Consider the following 16,729-nt stretch of genomic DNA (forward strand, 5'->3'; position numbering starts at 1 on the left):
GTGTTTCAGTGTCATGTCAACAGGGGGATCCAGAGATCAAACTCATGTAGGTAAGGTGAGGTGAGCGGTTTTTCCTGGACTTTCATGTGTTGTTGTTTATTTTCATATCTAATCTGCGCCTCAGTCTGAGGCATATGAAATGCGCGCTCCACTGAGCATCAGGCACAATATTCATTAATTTGTCGGAATTGCTGAATAATTAATTAATCAACCCATGTAAATGAGGTGTCATTTTTTAAGTTGCCCAAGGGATAAATTCTGAAGAAAAAGTACTGTATGTGTATGTGTGTGTGTCCATGTGGCAGTTAAGGTGACATCGCTGTGCAGGAGTGAAGGCAGGATTGATATGGCACCCTGGGGAGCACAGTCTCATGCTCTCACTCACACACACACACACACACACACACACACACACACACACACACACACACACACACACACACCCTTGTTTTACTATATTTGTGACGACCCATCGTTGAGATAATGCTCTCCCTAGCCACTTACCGTGACCCGACTAACCTAACCATTACACCTGAAGTTAACCTAACCATAAAACGAAACCCAATTCTAATCCTAAAATTGAGTCTTAATCTGAGTCTTAATCCTCAAACAGCCATTTAAACCTGTGGGGTCAAGTACCCACCACATACACATACACACACATACACAGTGTATACACACTCATACCCTGTGTTACACCGCTGGGGGAACATTAAAGATCATTGCAATATTTTTTGACTCTTTCAACACTTTTTGTTTTATTCAGAAGCGTCTTCTATCGCTGCTGTTAAAGCATCCGGTGCATTCAGACCATGATTAAATTCATGAGGCGTGCTCCAAAAACAGAGGGAAAATGAAGAGGAAGAGAGAGAAAAAAAAACATCAGAGCGCATCAGACAGATCGGACTGGACCTGTCACTGGGCAGCTCTGAGTTAGAGGAGATACTAACGGAGACTTAAGAAACACAGAGTGAACGGTGTTCGTGACCAACATGATCCAGTTGCCATTACTGACCTCGGGGAAAGTCAATAACCATTTAGCATGAGACTAACATGAAGCCAATCAACAAGCCGGGCGGGACATCCAGCCACACAAAAACAGCCTGTGAGGGAATGAGAAGTGAGTGCAAGCCTTAAAAAGATGATGAAAGGGAGGAAAGAGAGAACAAAAGAGACAAATTCACAAATAAAAGATAAAAGAACAACAGTGTAAAAGGTAAGGAATGTCAGCGATGAAAACAAGATGATACAAACTATGTTTTTTTTTTTTTCAACCCACCCAGTTTTAAGGAGCTGCCGGGGTGGTACCTTCAAGCTGAATTGCTTAGAATGCAGCAGGAGAAGACATTTCTTTCCTTAATCAATAATGTATTATTTTCAATACAGGCAAGTGATGCATTATTCAACAAAGGCTGAGATATGTATGGAAGGGGCTAACACAGGGAGATCCTGCAACATTTATCTAATTAACAAGTAAAAATAAAAGACAGAAGGATATGGAGAAGGGTGGAGGGGACAACACAAGGAGGAGGGAGAAAAAGAGAAAGGGAAGGAAAGAGAGAGAGAGAGGAGATGACGCGTAAATAGTGTCTTTTCTTTTTTAAATGGGGAAGCTCTCAGATAGTATTCTCCAGAGGTTCACGTGGAAACGGCTTTGACTGGGAGTCATCAGCACCAAGAGATTTAGCCTCCAAGTGACAGGCAAAGGAAACACACACACACACACACACACACACACACACAGTAAAAGTATTTTCAGTGCACGCAAAGGCATTAAAGCATATATATGCAGGGAAATTTCATACACGTCTCTGTACACACAAGTATGAAGGCGTAATCGTGAATAGACAAACACACTGAGGGTCTTACAAGGCGTAATCATTGGAGGCGAGCTTCTCCTCATATTTCACATGAGGATTAGCGAAAATCTGCATGGAACAAGGCGGCAGAAAGGCTCTGCTACTTACACTTCAGAGGGTAAATGTATAAACCTTAACCTACAGAGGGTGAGGAGTTATATAAACTTTAAAAAGGAGGGTAAAAAGACTATGTAAACCTCACAAGGAGAGGATACAGCACATGACACACTGGAGGAATCCTAATCCTTGTTTGGGATAGGAAAACACACTGCAACATTCGCTAAACAGATTTAACTGTCGTTTTTATGTGAGTGGTAGATATCATATACTTAACATCATCACAGGCATTATCCGCTATGTAAGTACTAGGACTTCTAATCATATAATGAATTCCGCAGTCAAACAGGTGCTGTTTATTACAAAAAATAAAAATTTGAAAAATACAGTCGCTGGACAAACCTTTTTAGATATGAGGATTGGTTGTTGTTGTTTTTTTTTTTTTTTTATTTTATTATTATTTTTAGTATATATTATTTACTATATTTTTTATTTAATATATTGTCATAAATTGAACCCTTTGGGATTTTGAAGTCAGACAAGAAGAGTATTCTGAAGAGTCTAAAGATCAACACTTTTCATCATTTTCTGACCTGCTACAGTATAAATGTTGAATTGAAAACCATTGAGAGATTCATTGATAATAAGGTTTCGGGCTGAATAGCACATAAATTACTTGTGGGACAAGCATAATTTACAAAAATTTTCAAGATCTCCACATATTTCAAGATATTACTCAAGCACTGCAGATGCAAATCTCACTTTCTGGTGTCATTTTTTTTAGTGTCACACCTTTACCTCTAGAAACTTGACCAAGGCGCCAACTTACACGTCTTCAGAAGCACAATACATTAGATGCGTGCGGATAAAAACCTGGTATCTCCTGTCCACTTGTCAGAAAAGCAGAGACAAAGTATCGACAGTGGAAAATACTTCACACATTTGGTTCAAGTGGCTCTGGTTTGCAAGCCCACGACAGCTGAAACGTTTCCACAGCCTGAGGAGGGAACTACGAGAGAGCTTTGTGTGCGAAGAGCGAGAGACAGCTGCACATGTGCTGCAGCGTGTGGATTTGAAGCTCGCAGAGGAAGGCTGACAGGATGTGAGGTGAGAAGTAAAACGTGAGCAACAAAACAAAGACAAAGTGGTTGTTGGGTCGAGCTCTTTGAAGTGGATTATTTTCTCCTCATGTGCTCCTGCAGAGGAAACACCCCTGCTGTCAAGGAGCTGAATTGCTGCTGTTTCGATGAAACTCACTGACAGGGGACAGGTGTGTGTGTGTGTGTGTGTGTGTGTGTGTGTGTGTGTGTGTGTGTGTGTGTGTGTGTGTGTGGCAGGTGCCAATCAGGACATTCTGTAATTCCCCACCACTCATCCTTCGCCTCTGGTCAAACTGAGGGATTATCCCTCACCCCTTCATTTCTCTGCTTCCCCTCTCCACGTCCTCTATTCTCACACTCACCTCCTCCCTCCTTCTGTGCCCTCGCCTCCAACACCCTTCTCTCTCCTTCCCTCCTCTCCCCCTTTTTTTTTTTTAAATAAAAATAAAAAGGTGCCACGTATAGCATTACAGCATCAACAAAGCATTTCTGCAGTAACTTTAAGACATTCGTATATTCACTGTAAACAAACGCGCTAATCGCTGAGAGGTTCTACATCGACCCCTACACTGCAAGTTCTATTGTGGGCCACAGGGTCGGATTTGGTGGGAAATCTGCTGGACCGCTTAAGAGTGAGATTGCTTTGTGGCATGAAATAGGAAGTAGGGTGTTATTCTTCCAGTGCGACTGGAGCTAAAGATTTTCTTGCATTGGCAGATCTTGCAGAAAGAGAAAGGTTTATAGAAAAATAAATCATCCTCGGGAAAAGACAAACACACAGTATGGGCAGTGGGTTGTCGGAAGGAAGCTGCAGGCTTTACAGAAAGTGTGGTGGTCATTTTGAAAAAGACTAGTGCTAACAATACCACAGAAGAAAACAGATCACAAGTCCATAGTTTCATTTGTTCACAGTAATTACACTATGTAACTGTATCATAAATGCTATATGTAGCATCTTTAAGGCTAGGCTGGCTAACACACCGTCTGGTAAGCCTCCTTTGATCTTCTGGGCAAATGACACAGATAAGAATATCCCCATTGTGGATCTGATGAATCCCAGGAGCTAAGCGCTGCCTCGTGAATCCACACTATCATGCTGTTCATCTCGTCCTATTCACAGTTCAAAGTGACTGGCGGGGCGAGGGGCTTGCCCTATTCAAATGTGAGAACCAATCCGGACTCGTGCTGCTTGTCTGAGGGAATCCTGCACAATGAATGGAGGCTTCCTAGATTATAGCTCACCGTACCAGTCAGCCGGTGATAGCCAGACTGCTAAAAACACCCACTCCTTCCACATTTCCTCCTCTCTCCTCGCCCCTTTCTCTCTTTGCTCATCTTCTTCCCTTCCCTCTGTTCTCCACCTGCATTCCTCCAACACTTCTCTGCAGATACTTACCTCATCCTCCCACCCCCCCACACCCCCCTCCTTTACTTCCTCCACATCATCTCTTCCCACCAATACCACGCAGGTTCCTCTCCGTTTTCTTCCTCTAGACACCAGCTGTACTTATATTTGTGAGGTGCAGCTAACAGGCAAGGCCTCACTTCAGTCTGTTAGCGTGATAAAGTATTACTACCGTTTTACAGGCTGTCGACAGCAGCAACAGCCAAATGTGTATGAGCTGACAAGTGAGTATGTCCCTGATTTTCGCAGTTCAGCAGAGCTGCATCCAACACTTTTGGCAAATCACTCCAAACCAAACCAATGAATCAACCAGAACTCTATTAATCCATTCAGTCTTTGTATCAACAATCAACCAATCAACACATCATCCATCCACCCCTCCTCCATACCTTATCAGCCATGATCATGGACGACCCTCCATGGATGCCGAGGATGGGTATAAGCGTCTGCGAGGAAATAAAATCCAAAATCTGGGCAATGGCCTCCTGGTCGGTGCCATCCCCAAACACCACGCCGTGGATCTTGGTCCCGGACATCAGGTCGCACATGTGAGTGATGATGCTTTTGGGGTCGGTCTCGTTGACCAGCAGTGTGACCACGTTGACGTCGATGGGGTCCTCCTTGCTCCACAGCGCCCGGATGTCCCGGTCGGAGATGTAGCGTGTGCGTCCCAGGATCACAGCAATGTTCAGGACCGGCACTTTTTCCGAGGCGCCGCCACTACGCTGCTTTTGCGCCGCCGCGGGGTCCGTGATGAGGGTCACCACCACCAGGAGAGCCAAGGAGAGCAGCACACTATTACTACTACTGCTACAGCTGCTGCTCCTTCTACTCCTCCTCTTACTCCTTTTGCTGCTGAGGGACATACTGCCAAACCACTTCATCCCCTGCATGGAGACAGGATGAGGGAAAACAGAACAGATGAGGACAGATGGAAAGGAGAGTAGGAGATGGGAGAGAGAAGTGTGGAAAGATGATGGCAGAGAGAGAGAGAGAGAGAGAGAGAGACAGGGGAGACAAACTGTTAAGACAAGCCCACACATTCAGGTAGCATCTTTCTTCTTTATTCCACTTCTTCCCTGTAACGTTATTAAACACATAAACCTTGCGGGGAGGGAGATGGCCTTGAGAGGGAAGTTGCGGAGGGGTGATAGAAAGAAAAGATGACTAACAAGTATCTACTTTATGGTCACGACTGCTAGGATCAGATGATTCAGGAGCGAGCTGTGCTATTCAGAAGAGGCAGGCAGACATTTATACAGTTTACAAGTGTAATATCTTAACACTCCACCTTCAGGATGGATTGACGCACATCTTATAAAAGGAGGAAGCTGGAGGGACAGTCATAGAGAAACTACGCTGAACATTCATGTACTTTTGATTCTATTACACTTCCTGCCAGTGGGATGATTCAGTTATTATAATATTTGCATTGTTCTGCAGGACAACAGGTAATTTGGTTTTTATATTATGGAGTATATCTCACATACAGTACGGTGAAAAGGTTTTTTAGCATAGACTGTAACTTAAAGAACTTTACTCTTTTAGCCATGCTAGTGGCATGACTCAAAGGCTAGCGATGGCTGTCTCTCAGTCCGTCTGTCGCTGGGTTAACCGTGTTGGTCCAGACTAAAACATATGCGAGATGAAGCATTTCTGTCCAGATGAATGGTTCCCAGGTGATAACTCCTGATTGACTTTTCCTTTAGTGCCACCATAAGGTTCACATTTTGTGGTTTAGGATGAAATGTCTCTACAGCTATTGGACGACTGCCATAAAATTTCACATTCATGTACCCCCCCCCCCCCCCCCCCCGGGATCTCCTAACGAGCTGTAATGTCTTTGGTGGTCCATTGGCTGTTCATCTAACACCGTCATCAGCAGCTCAAAATTTGACTTTTTTGACCAACTACCTTGCAAAACTGAAGATGGCAAACATTATGTCTTCTAAACATCAGCAGTTTAGCATTTTCATTGTGAGCATGTTAGCGTGCCAATATTTGTATTTAGTCCATGCGCCTATGGCACAGCCTCACAAGCTGTAGACTCTTAGTCTTGTTCATATATATATATATATATAAAACCAACATCTCAAATGTGGACAAACCACTCACAGCTTCCAAACAGGAATCAAAACGATGACTCAAACATTATGTTCTCGCTGCACTAAAGCTCTTATAGATTCAGCAGAGGAGTAAGTAAAACTGTACAAAACTATAAAAACTTTTATAAAACCAGTCTATGCCACTTGTCATACTGAGATTTTTAATTAAATGCCTAATGGAAGGGACGCCATATTGCAAGCACAACAAAATAGTGGAGTTGTATGGTAAGAACTGATTTAAAAAAAATATCAAATCTCTTCTCATCCATCAGGAGACACTGATGTGACTAGGGAATAAAACAAAATGAAAGAAAAATGATGCTGATGCTGCCACATGATGCTTATTCTGGTGTCTTCACCTGTATTTATTAGATTCTTATATAAATGATTCAATGCACAGAGTGGTGACACAGCTGTCAAATTCACAGAGTTCAGTTTGTGTCCCCAGAGGTAAGTAAGAGACAAATTACATAAAGGCTGAAAAGAACAGACTAATATAAACAAGAGTGCTATAAATAGCTGGGGATGCCAGATAGTGTTCTCTTGCGTTTTTGAAGTAGCACTGCAGGCCTCGGACAGGGAGGCAGAAGGTTGGGAGAGAGAGAGAGAGAGAGAGAGAGAGAGAGAGAGAGAGAAAGGGGGGGGTCCTCGGTTGAAAGAAACATTTTTTGTGTGTGCATTTGAGAATGTGCATGTGTACACAGATGTGGGAGCGTGTGAAAGTGGGAGTCGGTGTGAGTGAGAGCCAGGTGAGAGAGTGACAGTGGTCATTCAAACAAACAGACGAGCAAAGGGACATCATCATCTCACAGAAACCTCAGCACCCTTCTCCCCACAGAGACAACACTCACTGGCCTCAACACCCAATGCTCAGAGAGCATGAAACAGTGAGTGAGCGTGTGTGTGTGTGTAGGTTTATCATCATGTGTAAGACATAGAGCAGGTGTGCTGAACAGTAGAGCGTGAGCAAAATCAGAAGGGCATGAAACATATGGTCACATAATGTGTCCATGTGCACTGTTGAAGATTTATGGATTCACCGATGGGGGCCGCGTGTTTTTGCGTCAGTGTGGAGCCCGTTGGTGCATGATTGATTCCCAGGAGACGTCGTTCATCATGCCACTGTTGGGAGGCAGTGCAGATTTAAGCGCCGAGATCATGAGATCATAAGAAACTTGTCTCATTTACGAAGCGTTCCTACCCATTAACGTAATCGACAAAACAACACTGTGAACAACACAGCAAGACATCCACATGTTGCAAAACCAATTGATTCTCAGAAGCAGCCGGTAAAATAGCACCAGATTTAATAGCTACGAAGGACAAGGTACTTTCAGTCCTGCTTCTTTGTCTATTTGTCTCTGAATCAGGATTTCTCAAAAAATATTAATATTATATTTGTTTTGGTATTTTTCCATGAACTTACTTGATTGACAATATTATGTCATATGTATCCTTTATAATTTATTCCATGTTGTTGTCTGTGCCACCTACACCTGCTAACTTGCCTTCGGCGTGTCAGTTGTCAAAAACGTTTTCATAAGGATCCTAATCAGAATGCGCTTTAGTCAGCAATGTAATAAAATAATCTTTTGTATTTGTAAAGTTTTCCATTATTCCACAAACCCTGCCTCTCCCAAGTAAAGAGAGAAAGCTGTAGATTAGATTATTTTCTGCAGGCTAGGATTTGTCATACCTTGTGATTCTGTGGTGAAATTGAGACTCTAGTGGAAGACTCTATTGTGAGCTGAATAATGCATGTGGACTCAGTGTGTCTTTAAACAAGCAGAGGACTGCGTGTGCCCCCCCAACCCAACTGAGCATAAACAGTGTTAGAGCAGACCTGAGGATGAATCTATAGGTTTCTATAGGTTACAAATTCCCCTTTTTCAACGGATACCATGTATAAACCAAAAGGTGCTGCAGCATGCGGTATTCTCTTCAAAAAAACTTATTTGGAGAAAACACACACAAAAGGGTCAAACTGGTACCAATTTGGCGTATTATAGTATTTATAGTAACAGGCGAGTCCACTGTTGACAAGATTATCTTTCAGTTCCAATGGGTGGTGTGGAAATGGGACTAACAAAAGAGAGTTTTTTTTTTTTTCTCTCTCTTCCCTTGTCTCAACTCTGCAGCATCACTGGGGGATTTCAGGGAGAGAGGGATAGCGGAAAAAATGCACAGAGGAGGAGAAAAACAGAGAAACTGTGGGAGAAAAGTAATATTTGAGAAAGAGATACAGATATGAAAAAAAAAGAGGGAGGAAGAAAAAGAATGAGAGGGAGAGAGGGGGAGAGAGACAGAGAGAGCGAGGGAGGGGAGAGAGCATCCCCCAGCCAAATCGGATTGGGGCAGTTTGTCGTCACACAAAGGCTACCGTTTCCTGGCACCACAACAGTAAATGATGTTTGGCAGGCACATCCATACTACTGGCTATCATTCACACACACACACACACACACACACACACACACACACACACACACACACACACACACTCCTATCATATTTCCTCACACAAAGCACAAAACAAAAATACTCTGCGCATGTATTATTCTGAAATCAGTCATTGTCTCAGTGATCAGTGAATAAGAAACTAAAATAAAAACAGGTTTGCTTTTTTATTTTTTGCCCCCCTTTCCTATACGTTCCTTTTCAGAAAATCTAATACACACTCCACACACACACACACACACACACACACACACACACACACACACACACACACACACTCTTGTTATACCATTCCCATAAGGCTTCACCGCCACAAAGTCCACATTTCTGGTCCACATACAACTAGGTTTCACATGCATCAATAATTCAGCCGCATTATCTTTACATGATGATTAATATGATTGCGTTTACTGCTGCCATCGCATTCCTTCTTCCGAAATGGCATTAAAATTAGATTCACATAGTGTGCACACTCTATGGATATGATTTATTCACAAAGTCAGTTTGATACTGAGGATGATAAGTGTGTACTATGTCACGGCCCGGAGGACACATGTGTGTGTGTGTATATGTATATGTGTACGTACATACTTTCTTTCCTTAATATTGTATGATTTTTCCATCTCACACCGGCTTCTTCCACAACTCCGCATTCATCCGTCGCCCATTCATCTATTCCATTATCTGTCCGTCCTTCCTGTCATCCTTCGCATCCTACCATCTTTCCTCCACCTTCAGCCACTTTCTCTCCTACTGCATTGACTGCAAGATGTTTAATTCATTCGTATTCCCATACTCCCGTATAGAGGACAAGATTCAACAAAATTACATTGTCCATAATGCACCAACAGTATACAATCACTGTCCAACGCACACTACTCATTTTGAGCTCAAGTAACGAATGCATTTTGCATTTTTGTCGCTTGGTTTAGCCATTTTTAAGCAGTAGTCTCAGCAGTTTCTAACAAGGAAAAGTGATGAGAGTGAAGATGAAGACAGACTGCCAGCTGCTAGTTCACCTGGTCGGCAGCTACAGTAACAGGGAACCTGAAAGCAGCTTCTCAGTGGTGCTGAACCTTTTCACAGCTTCTGGTGCATTCAAGATCTACACCCCAGCCCTTTCCATGGTGGAAGAGCTGCTACAGCCCCATGTTTTTGATTACATAATCCCATCTCCAAGGATCATTCTCGGGTCTGTGTCTCTGCAGAGTCCAAACACTCACTTCCTTCCACACTTCTCTCATTGTCACCTTGTCGGCTGTTTCCTCCTCTCCTCAGCAGCCACTTTGCTAGCTACTAGACTTATCTAACTGCTGCTTGTATTCATGTTTCTAAGTTAATTTGGGACCTGCTTCCTGATAAAGTTGTAAAAATTCTACAATAACACACACCTCCACCTTCGTCAAAGTCACCCCTCTTTCAATCTCTGGACTTCCTTTCCTCCATCATAATCAAGGAGTTCAAACTTCTTCCATTATTCTTCCCTTCCAACTCTCTGCCTAATTATACAAAGGCTAATTCAGAAATAACTCAGTTTTGGTTCTCTCTTTGTTCATCTATCCTACAACATTTCCCCTCTCTGCCATCGTTCTCCCTGCAGTATTCCTTTTTCTTTCATCCCTCAGGTTCTGCGTCTTTCCGCACCTTTGTCTTTTCAAGAGTTTTATTCTGGCACCAGACAGATACCGAGAAAAAGATTTTGTATGAATGCAAATGTGCTGCTGACGCCCGGGCTTGTCTAGGCCTTTGCATACAAAGCGATACAAAATGTTTTGAAAAGAGGAATGCAGGCTTTGATTAAATTATAGGCACTCCCTTTAAAAAAAAAAAAGGCAAACAGAAGCTTTAACATGTCCTGTTTTCAGCATCTTGGTCCAGAGTAGGTCTTTTCCCAGGAACCCCCCCCCCCCCCCCCCCCCTGCACAGGAAGTGATGCATTTAACATTCAACAGCAGCAGCTTTGGTTTGTTTTACATAGTCGGTAAAAGAAGTGATATTTAACATGAGCAGAGACAGATTCTCTGGCTGAACAGATAAAGAAAAGCACGCCACCTACAGAAGCTCAACGTTTGTCCCAGGACAAAATGTCCCAGTACCACCTACACTGTTTTGTGACACAGCTAATCTACATGCCGTTCTGAGGCACCACAGCAAATACTGTGTAGCTCCAAATTGGGTGCATTAATTAAAGGAGCACTCTGCAGTTTTTACACAGCAAGATCAGTTTACTCGTCACTGAGAGTGAAACAGAGCCTGCAAAAACAGTTGCATGTCTTCAGTGGCTCTAAAAGCAGTTTTCCACTGTCTAAATAACCCTAGCGATGTCATCTGGGGTGATTTTGGCTTGGGCTTACAAATTTGTAACAGGAAGCTTGGGAAGTGGCAAAGTGCAGTTTGAAAGACTTGGGTTTATCAAGCGGGGAGAGTCTAACTAAAGATGCTATGGGGAGTCATTATGGGAAAATGTAGGATTCAGTGTTTTTGAAGCTTGACTAAACGTCTGGATATATCAGCCTCCACTCCTTCACCCCCCCCCCAACTTCACTGGAGGACCCCTTGCAGTAACCCATGACACACAGAAACTACTCCCTGTCCCTTCTGACATCCTTCTCCTTTGTCACCTCATTCCTCCATCCATTTTCTCCCAGCCATTCCCTCATTCATACTCTCTCTCTCTCTCTCTCTCTCTCTCTCTCTCTCTCTCTCTCTCTCTCTCTCTCTCAGGCCCCAGCCATCTGCTTCGTGTGCCCTGACGTGTGCATGAGCGCCCATGAGAAGCCCAGTGGAAGTAATCGTCTGTTACCACTCAGGCTTCAACATGTTGTCTGCCCACTGCACATACCTCTTTAGCTCCCTACAAACCTACTGTGTGTGTGTGTGTGTCTGTGTGTGTGTGTCTGTGTGTGTGTGTGTGTGTGTGTGTGTGTGTGAGAGAGAGAGAGAGAGAGAGAGAGAGAGGGGGAGAGAAACAGACAAAGAAAGAAGTGAGATCACTAGTATTCTCTTATATAATGGATGTGAACAGTGCTCTCTCTCTCTTTCTCTCTCTCTGCACCTGATGCCCAATACACACCTATCCCTCTGTGCTATATTGGAAGATGGCACTCTGTGTTACAGTGTGTCTCCTCACTCCTTTATTTTCAGGTCTTTTAGTGCTAATTGCATCAGTCACTTTCTGCTTCATTAGCATGCAGGGGGCCCATATCAGACGTCTCTGATATAGACGTCTCTCGTCTCTATTTCTGAATTTCACTTTGTCTTATTGGCATGACATGGAAAAATACATTTATGTTGCCAAAGCATATAGAAGAAAATAATGGATAAGAAAGTGATTATAGCCCTTTATGAGATATCATAATGTAATGTTACGATACGACCAAGTTACGTATTGTCATTCAGAGCGGTCAGATGTTGGCTTGGCACCTTATTTGTTATCTGTCTGTTTGCTGCCAGAGAGCAAGACAAACTGAGCTTCTTCTAGACCTGCAGTGTTTCTGTCTGACTCTTATCTCTGAAGCCGTCTCTGAAGGCCAGAGTCAGGGGTGATTTCAGGTTCTATTCAGCCATGAACGACGCTGATGAATCTGAAACAATGTAGTGCTGCTTTGCAGGAGCAATCTGTTCTGTACTTGAAGGCAACTTGAATTTTAACCCTTTACATTCTTTTTTTTTTTTTTTAGAAGACTGAATAACTTTAGGGCTGTGGTCAGCTTCATCTATATGTAAATAAAGGTGTTATTGAAAATCAATCACATCCCTCTCTCCCTCTCTCTCTCTCTCTCTCTCTCTCACACATACACACACATACACACACAGTTTTGACTCCTCCACTCTTTCACCCTCTCATACTCGCTGTTTCTGTCAACACCCTTCTTTCTTTGCCGGTGCTACTAGTGTATGATTAGCACTGATGGATGCAAAAACAAATCTCTGTCTGTCCTGAACGCACACGAGCTCACACACATACACACTGAATGGTAAAAGCAGGAAAACCATAAGACAGGGTTCTCAATCTGCATGGGGGGAGGTAGTGGGTTAATACATTATTTCCCTTTGCCGTCATAAAAATATGGATTGCCCTTCCACGGGCTGAGGCTGACGCCTTTAGAGAGAGAGAGAGGGGGAGAGAGAGCTTCTCTGTGATAGGAGAACTGCGCTTCAACAACGTGACTGAGTCCCGAGAACAAGAGAAAAGGAGAGAGGGGGGGAAGAAGGGATATAAATTCATTCTCCATTAGGTTCAACGGAGCCAACACAATACAAGTGCGACCCCTACTGGTACAAAGTAGGCCTGTCCCCTCCACTCGTGGCCAAGACGCTCCTTACATAGTGGAAGATTTTTCTTTAAGGGCAAAGCCCGTGTTCACTTTATGTCACGTTTCGGCAGAAGATAGACACAAGATTTGGCCCGGAAGTCACATCGCAACATGAGAAATAAATCAAAAATAAATAAATAAGCCCCGTGTTCTCAGAGCATCTCCCCGATGTTACGCTGCTGGTTCGTCCTGGTATGGGATGGAGAGGAGCTGGAAGTTGTGCCAACCACTGGCGCGACTCAAACAACGCAACGTGTTATCCAACCTCTGGATCATATATCACCAGAAAAGCACCTCCATTCCCCATTTATGGTGTGTGCTCGCACCTGTTTTGGGGAACAACCCGGTTTCACAGTGTTTGGGGTCATACTGTATGATAACTGGGGGATGGTGGGTGCATGTGCCCAACTACCCAAGAGGCAGATCTCTGTGTATTTCAACTGTACAGTCAGTTTATGCATTAACGTGAATTTAATGTGAAAGGAATACACGTGTTAAGGTTGCTGTGGCCGGCTGAGAGATGTTATATAGGGTACAGATGCGCTTTGAAGCAGCCTGCGCTCCGATCACTGCGCCAGCCTCATGAATTCTGAGGAAATTCTAACATTTGACGAAAGAGCTGAGAGGAGAATGTGATTTGTTTGTTTGTTTGTTTGTATCTCATAGTGCCTGCCGCGTCGTCTAAATCCCAGTTGACGGTGTTTTAGTGACAGCTGTGCTCTGTTGTGTGGGTGCCGCACTTTGGATAAAGGGACGCCTGTGGGTAAAACCCGCACGGCTGATGAGGAGAGAGAGAGCGAGAGAGAGAGAGAGGGGTGAGGGGCTGTGGGGGGTGGGGGTGGCAGAGACGGTGCATGATCATCCCAACCCCAAATCCAGAGAAATATAACAGACATGGCAAAGTACTTACAGCATCTCCCTTCCACGGAGCTCCAAAACAGTAGTGTGAGATGACATTGCAACAGTCCCCTCTCTCCTCTGAGAAACCATGCAGCCTCTGATGGTGATCACTCTCACAAACACTGCACAACAGGAGGAAGAAGAAAAAAAAAAAAAAAAAAAAAAAATCACCGAATCTCTGGCAATGAATTATTCCCACCGTGTCCAAAAACGTTGAATGAAATCCCCCGTTTCAGCACTTCAGAGGCGCGCGGCTGCGAATAAAATCACTGTTGTTGTAATCCAATCTTCATTGTGTGTGCGCCTACCGCGGATTCTCCACTGCAATATCTGCTGGCCCCGCGCATTGTGGGGGCTCAACCAGCCTCTGTATGATCACAGCTCCCGGTATCCTGTTATTCCTGTCCCGGGCGAGGAGAGGAGCGCAGAGGAGGGAAGAGGCAGGCGAGAAGCCGCCGGACGCACACATAGACGCACACGCACATTGACTACTACAGCAGAGGCTCCGGCAGCCTGCAAACCGTGCATGGGACCCGCTCCCAACGTCTCTCTCTCTCTCTTTCTCTCTCTCTCTCCCCCTTCTCTCTCTCGTCGTGCACGTGTGTGTGTGTGCGCGTGTGTGTGTGTGAGAGAGAGTGAGAGACAGACAGTGTACTGGTGTGCTGAATGTGCACGCGTGCGTGTGATTTGGCGTTTTGTCTATGTGTATGCCTGCGCGCTTCTGCAGAGGCAGGGGCAGCTGGATAGATAGACGGACTGTCGGTCCGTCGGTCTCTCTCTCTCGGTCTCTCTCTCTCTCTCTCCCCCCTGCTCTCTGCGCTAAAGCTCCTTCAGGAAGCAGCTCCCACTAATACACGCAGAGTTGGGCTAAAATCACATAATGATTCAGGCAACAATTTCACCCTCCTCCGCGGGACATTTGACCATCTCCATTCACATTTTTGTCAAGAATGAGCCCCTCTCTCCCTCTCTCTCTGGCACCAGCTGCCTCCATCCATTCATGCCTTTTGGGATGTTCATACAGTCAATCCATCCGGAAAACTGGAGCAAAACAGAGCAGATAAGGCTCTACAATAATACGCACCAACTAGTGGTGCAAAAGCAAATACAATATTCATAGGAAATGGCAAGTGAAAGTCAGTAGCTCCACCTTCACCCACCACTGTGGATTAGTTCAAATGTGGGAACACACACACACACACACACACACACACACACACACACACATACACACACACACATACACACACACACACACAAGAACAGAAGAACAAGCTGTGAGTGTGAAGGCAGATTAGTCTACAAAATAAAATCACCTCCGATGTCATGTCAAACTGACTGACATTTAAAAAAACAACGGGGTGGCTGGAGACAAATTAATCCATGTTTCACTATTCGACAATGTTAAAACTTGAAATTGAATCTTTGTTCGTTCACCTGCAAGAGGGCATGTTGTATCTACCTGCAAATTTCCACAGACGTTTTCTGCGTTGTTTCCTGTTGAAGTTTTCGTTCTGCATTTTCGTTTAGCTCCTGTTAGCTAGCAAAGTTTCCCCAGGTGGCGTAGCGACCTGTCACCTGGATAGCTTCCGACCTGGAAACAAAGGGGTCACAAACGTTAGTTCCTCTGCTACGTTCAGGTGCTCCGTGAAAACCCCGTCATCCAAACCACAGAACTCTGAATAAACCTGCTTTCTTCCAGTTCAGGGCCTACAGGTTGTGTTGAAGCTGGGAGCCCCACAGGAGACAGATCTCCAAAAGAAAGGTCAACATTCATGCAACAGGGGCGAGATATCCTGATTTCAAAATGCCGCATACACTGTAAACAATAGCATCTTTTTTCCTTTTTTTTTGCCCATAGTAGCTACTACATCATTTAAACTCCACACCTGCGGTGCACAAACTTTATGTAATGTCTTTAAGTAATGTGAGGCTGTATGGGTAATCTTCTCAGACTGTAACATTACGTTTTATACACCTGTTTTCACGGGCTGACTCACCGCCATGGTAAACTGGCCATATCGTAAAGTTCCCCTTTAAGGAGAATGAGGATAAATTGATTCCCTACATTGGAAGACAAAGCACACTTCTGGGCTGCAATGGAAAAAATACTGTGATAAGAAATGAAAAAGAGGACAACATGGACACATAGCATATCATATACTGTGTGAAGTAAATCATTTAAATTGTTTTTTTATTTGTGTTGCTAAAGGTACATAAAAAAAATGTCATGTCATATTTTGTTTGGATATTTTGTATCCTGGAGCTCAAAGTTTCTAAGATACTCCATAAGAGGTCATTCTGAGTTAATCAGCATAAAATATAGAAGTTAATTGGAAAGAGGAGATCGTGGTCCCACCTATAGATGTTATGGTGGGAGGGGTTTCAAGAAAATGTCAGGCCAAATGCCAGATGCCACTTCCACTCAACTTCCCCATCAGAGAAGGTCAGGACCTTCTATCTATCTATCTATCTATCTATCTATCTATCTATCTATCTATCTATCTATCTATCTATCTATCTATCTATC

At 43.9% G+C, this 16,729-nt stretch overlaps 1 protein-coding gene across 1 annotated transcript in view; it reads right to left on the reverse strand.

The window, feature by feature from the left end:
- The window catches only part of grin2aa (glutamate receptor, ionotropic, N-methyl D-aspartate 2A, a), a 132,667-nt gene extending 127,380 nt beyond the window's left edge, over window positions 1-5,287 (reverse strand). Inside the window, exon 1 of the mRNA XM_023397133.2 lies at window positions 4,811-5,287. Coding sequence (XP_023252901.2) covers window positions 4,811-5,287 — 477 coding nt within the window. The remainder of the gene's footprint in view (window positions 1-4,810) is intronic.
- Window positions 5,288-16,729: the final 11,442 nt, after the last annotated feature.

This window comes from Seriola lalandi, unplaced genomic scaffold (genome assembly GCF_002814215.2).
Source record: "Seriola lalandi dorsalis isolate HSWRI2012SDOR001 ecotype SW California unplaced genomic scaffold, Sedor1 jcf7180002054997, whole genome shotgun sequence".
Classification (NCBI taxonomy): Eukaryota; Metazoa; Chordata; class Actinopteri; order Carangiformes; family Carangidae; genus Seriola; species Seriola lalandi.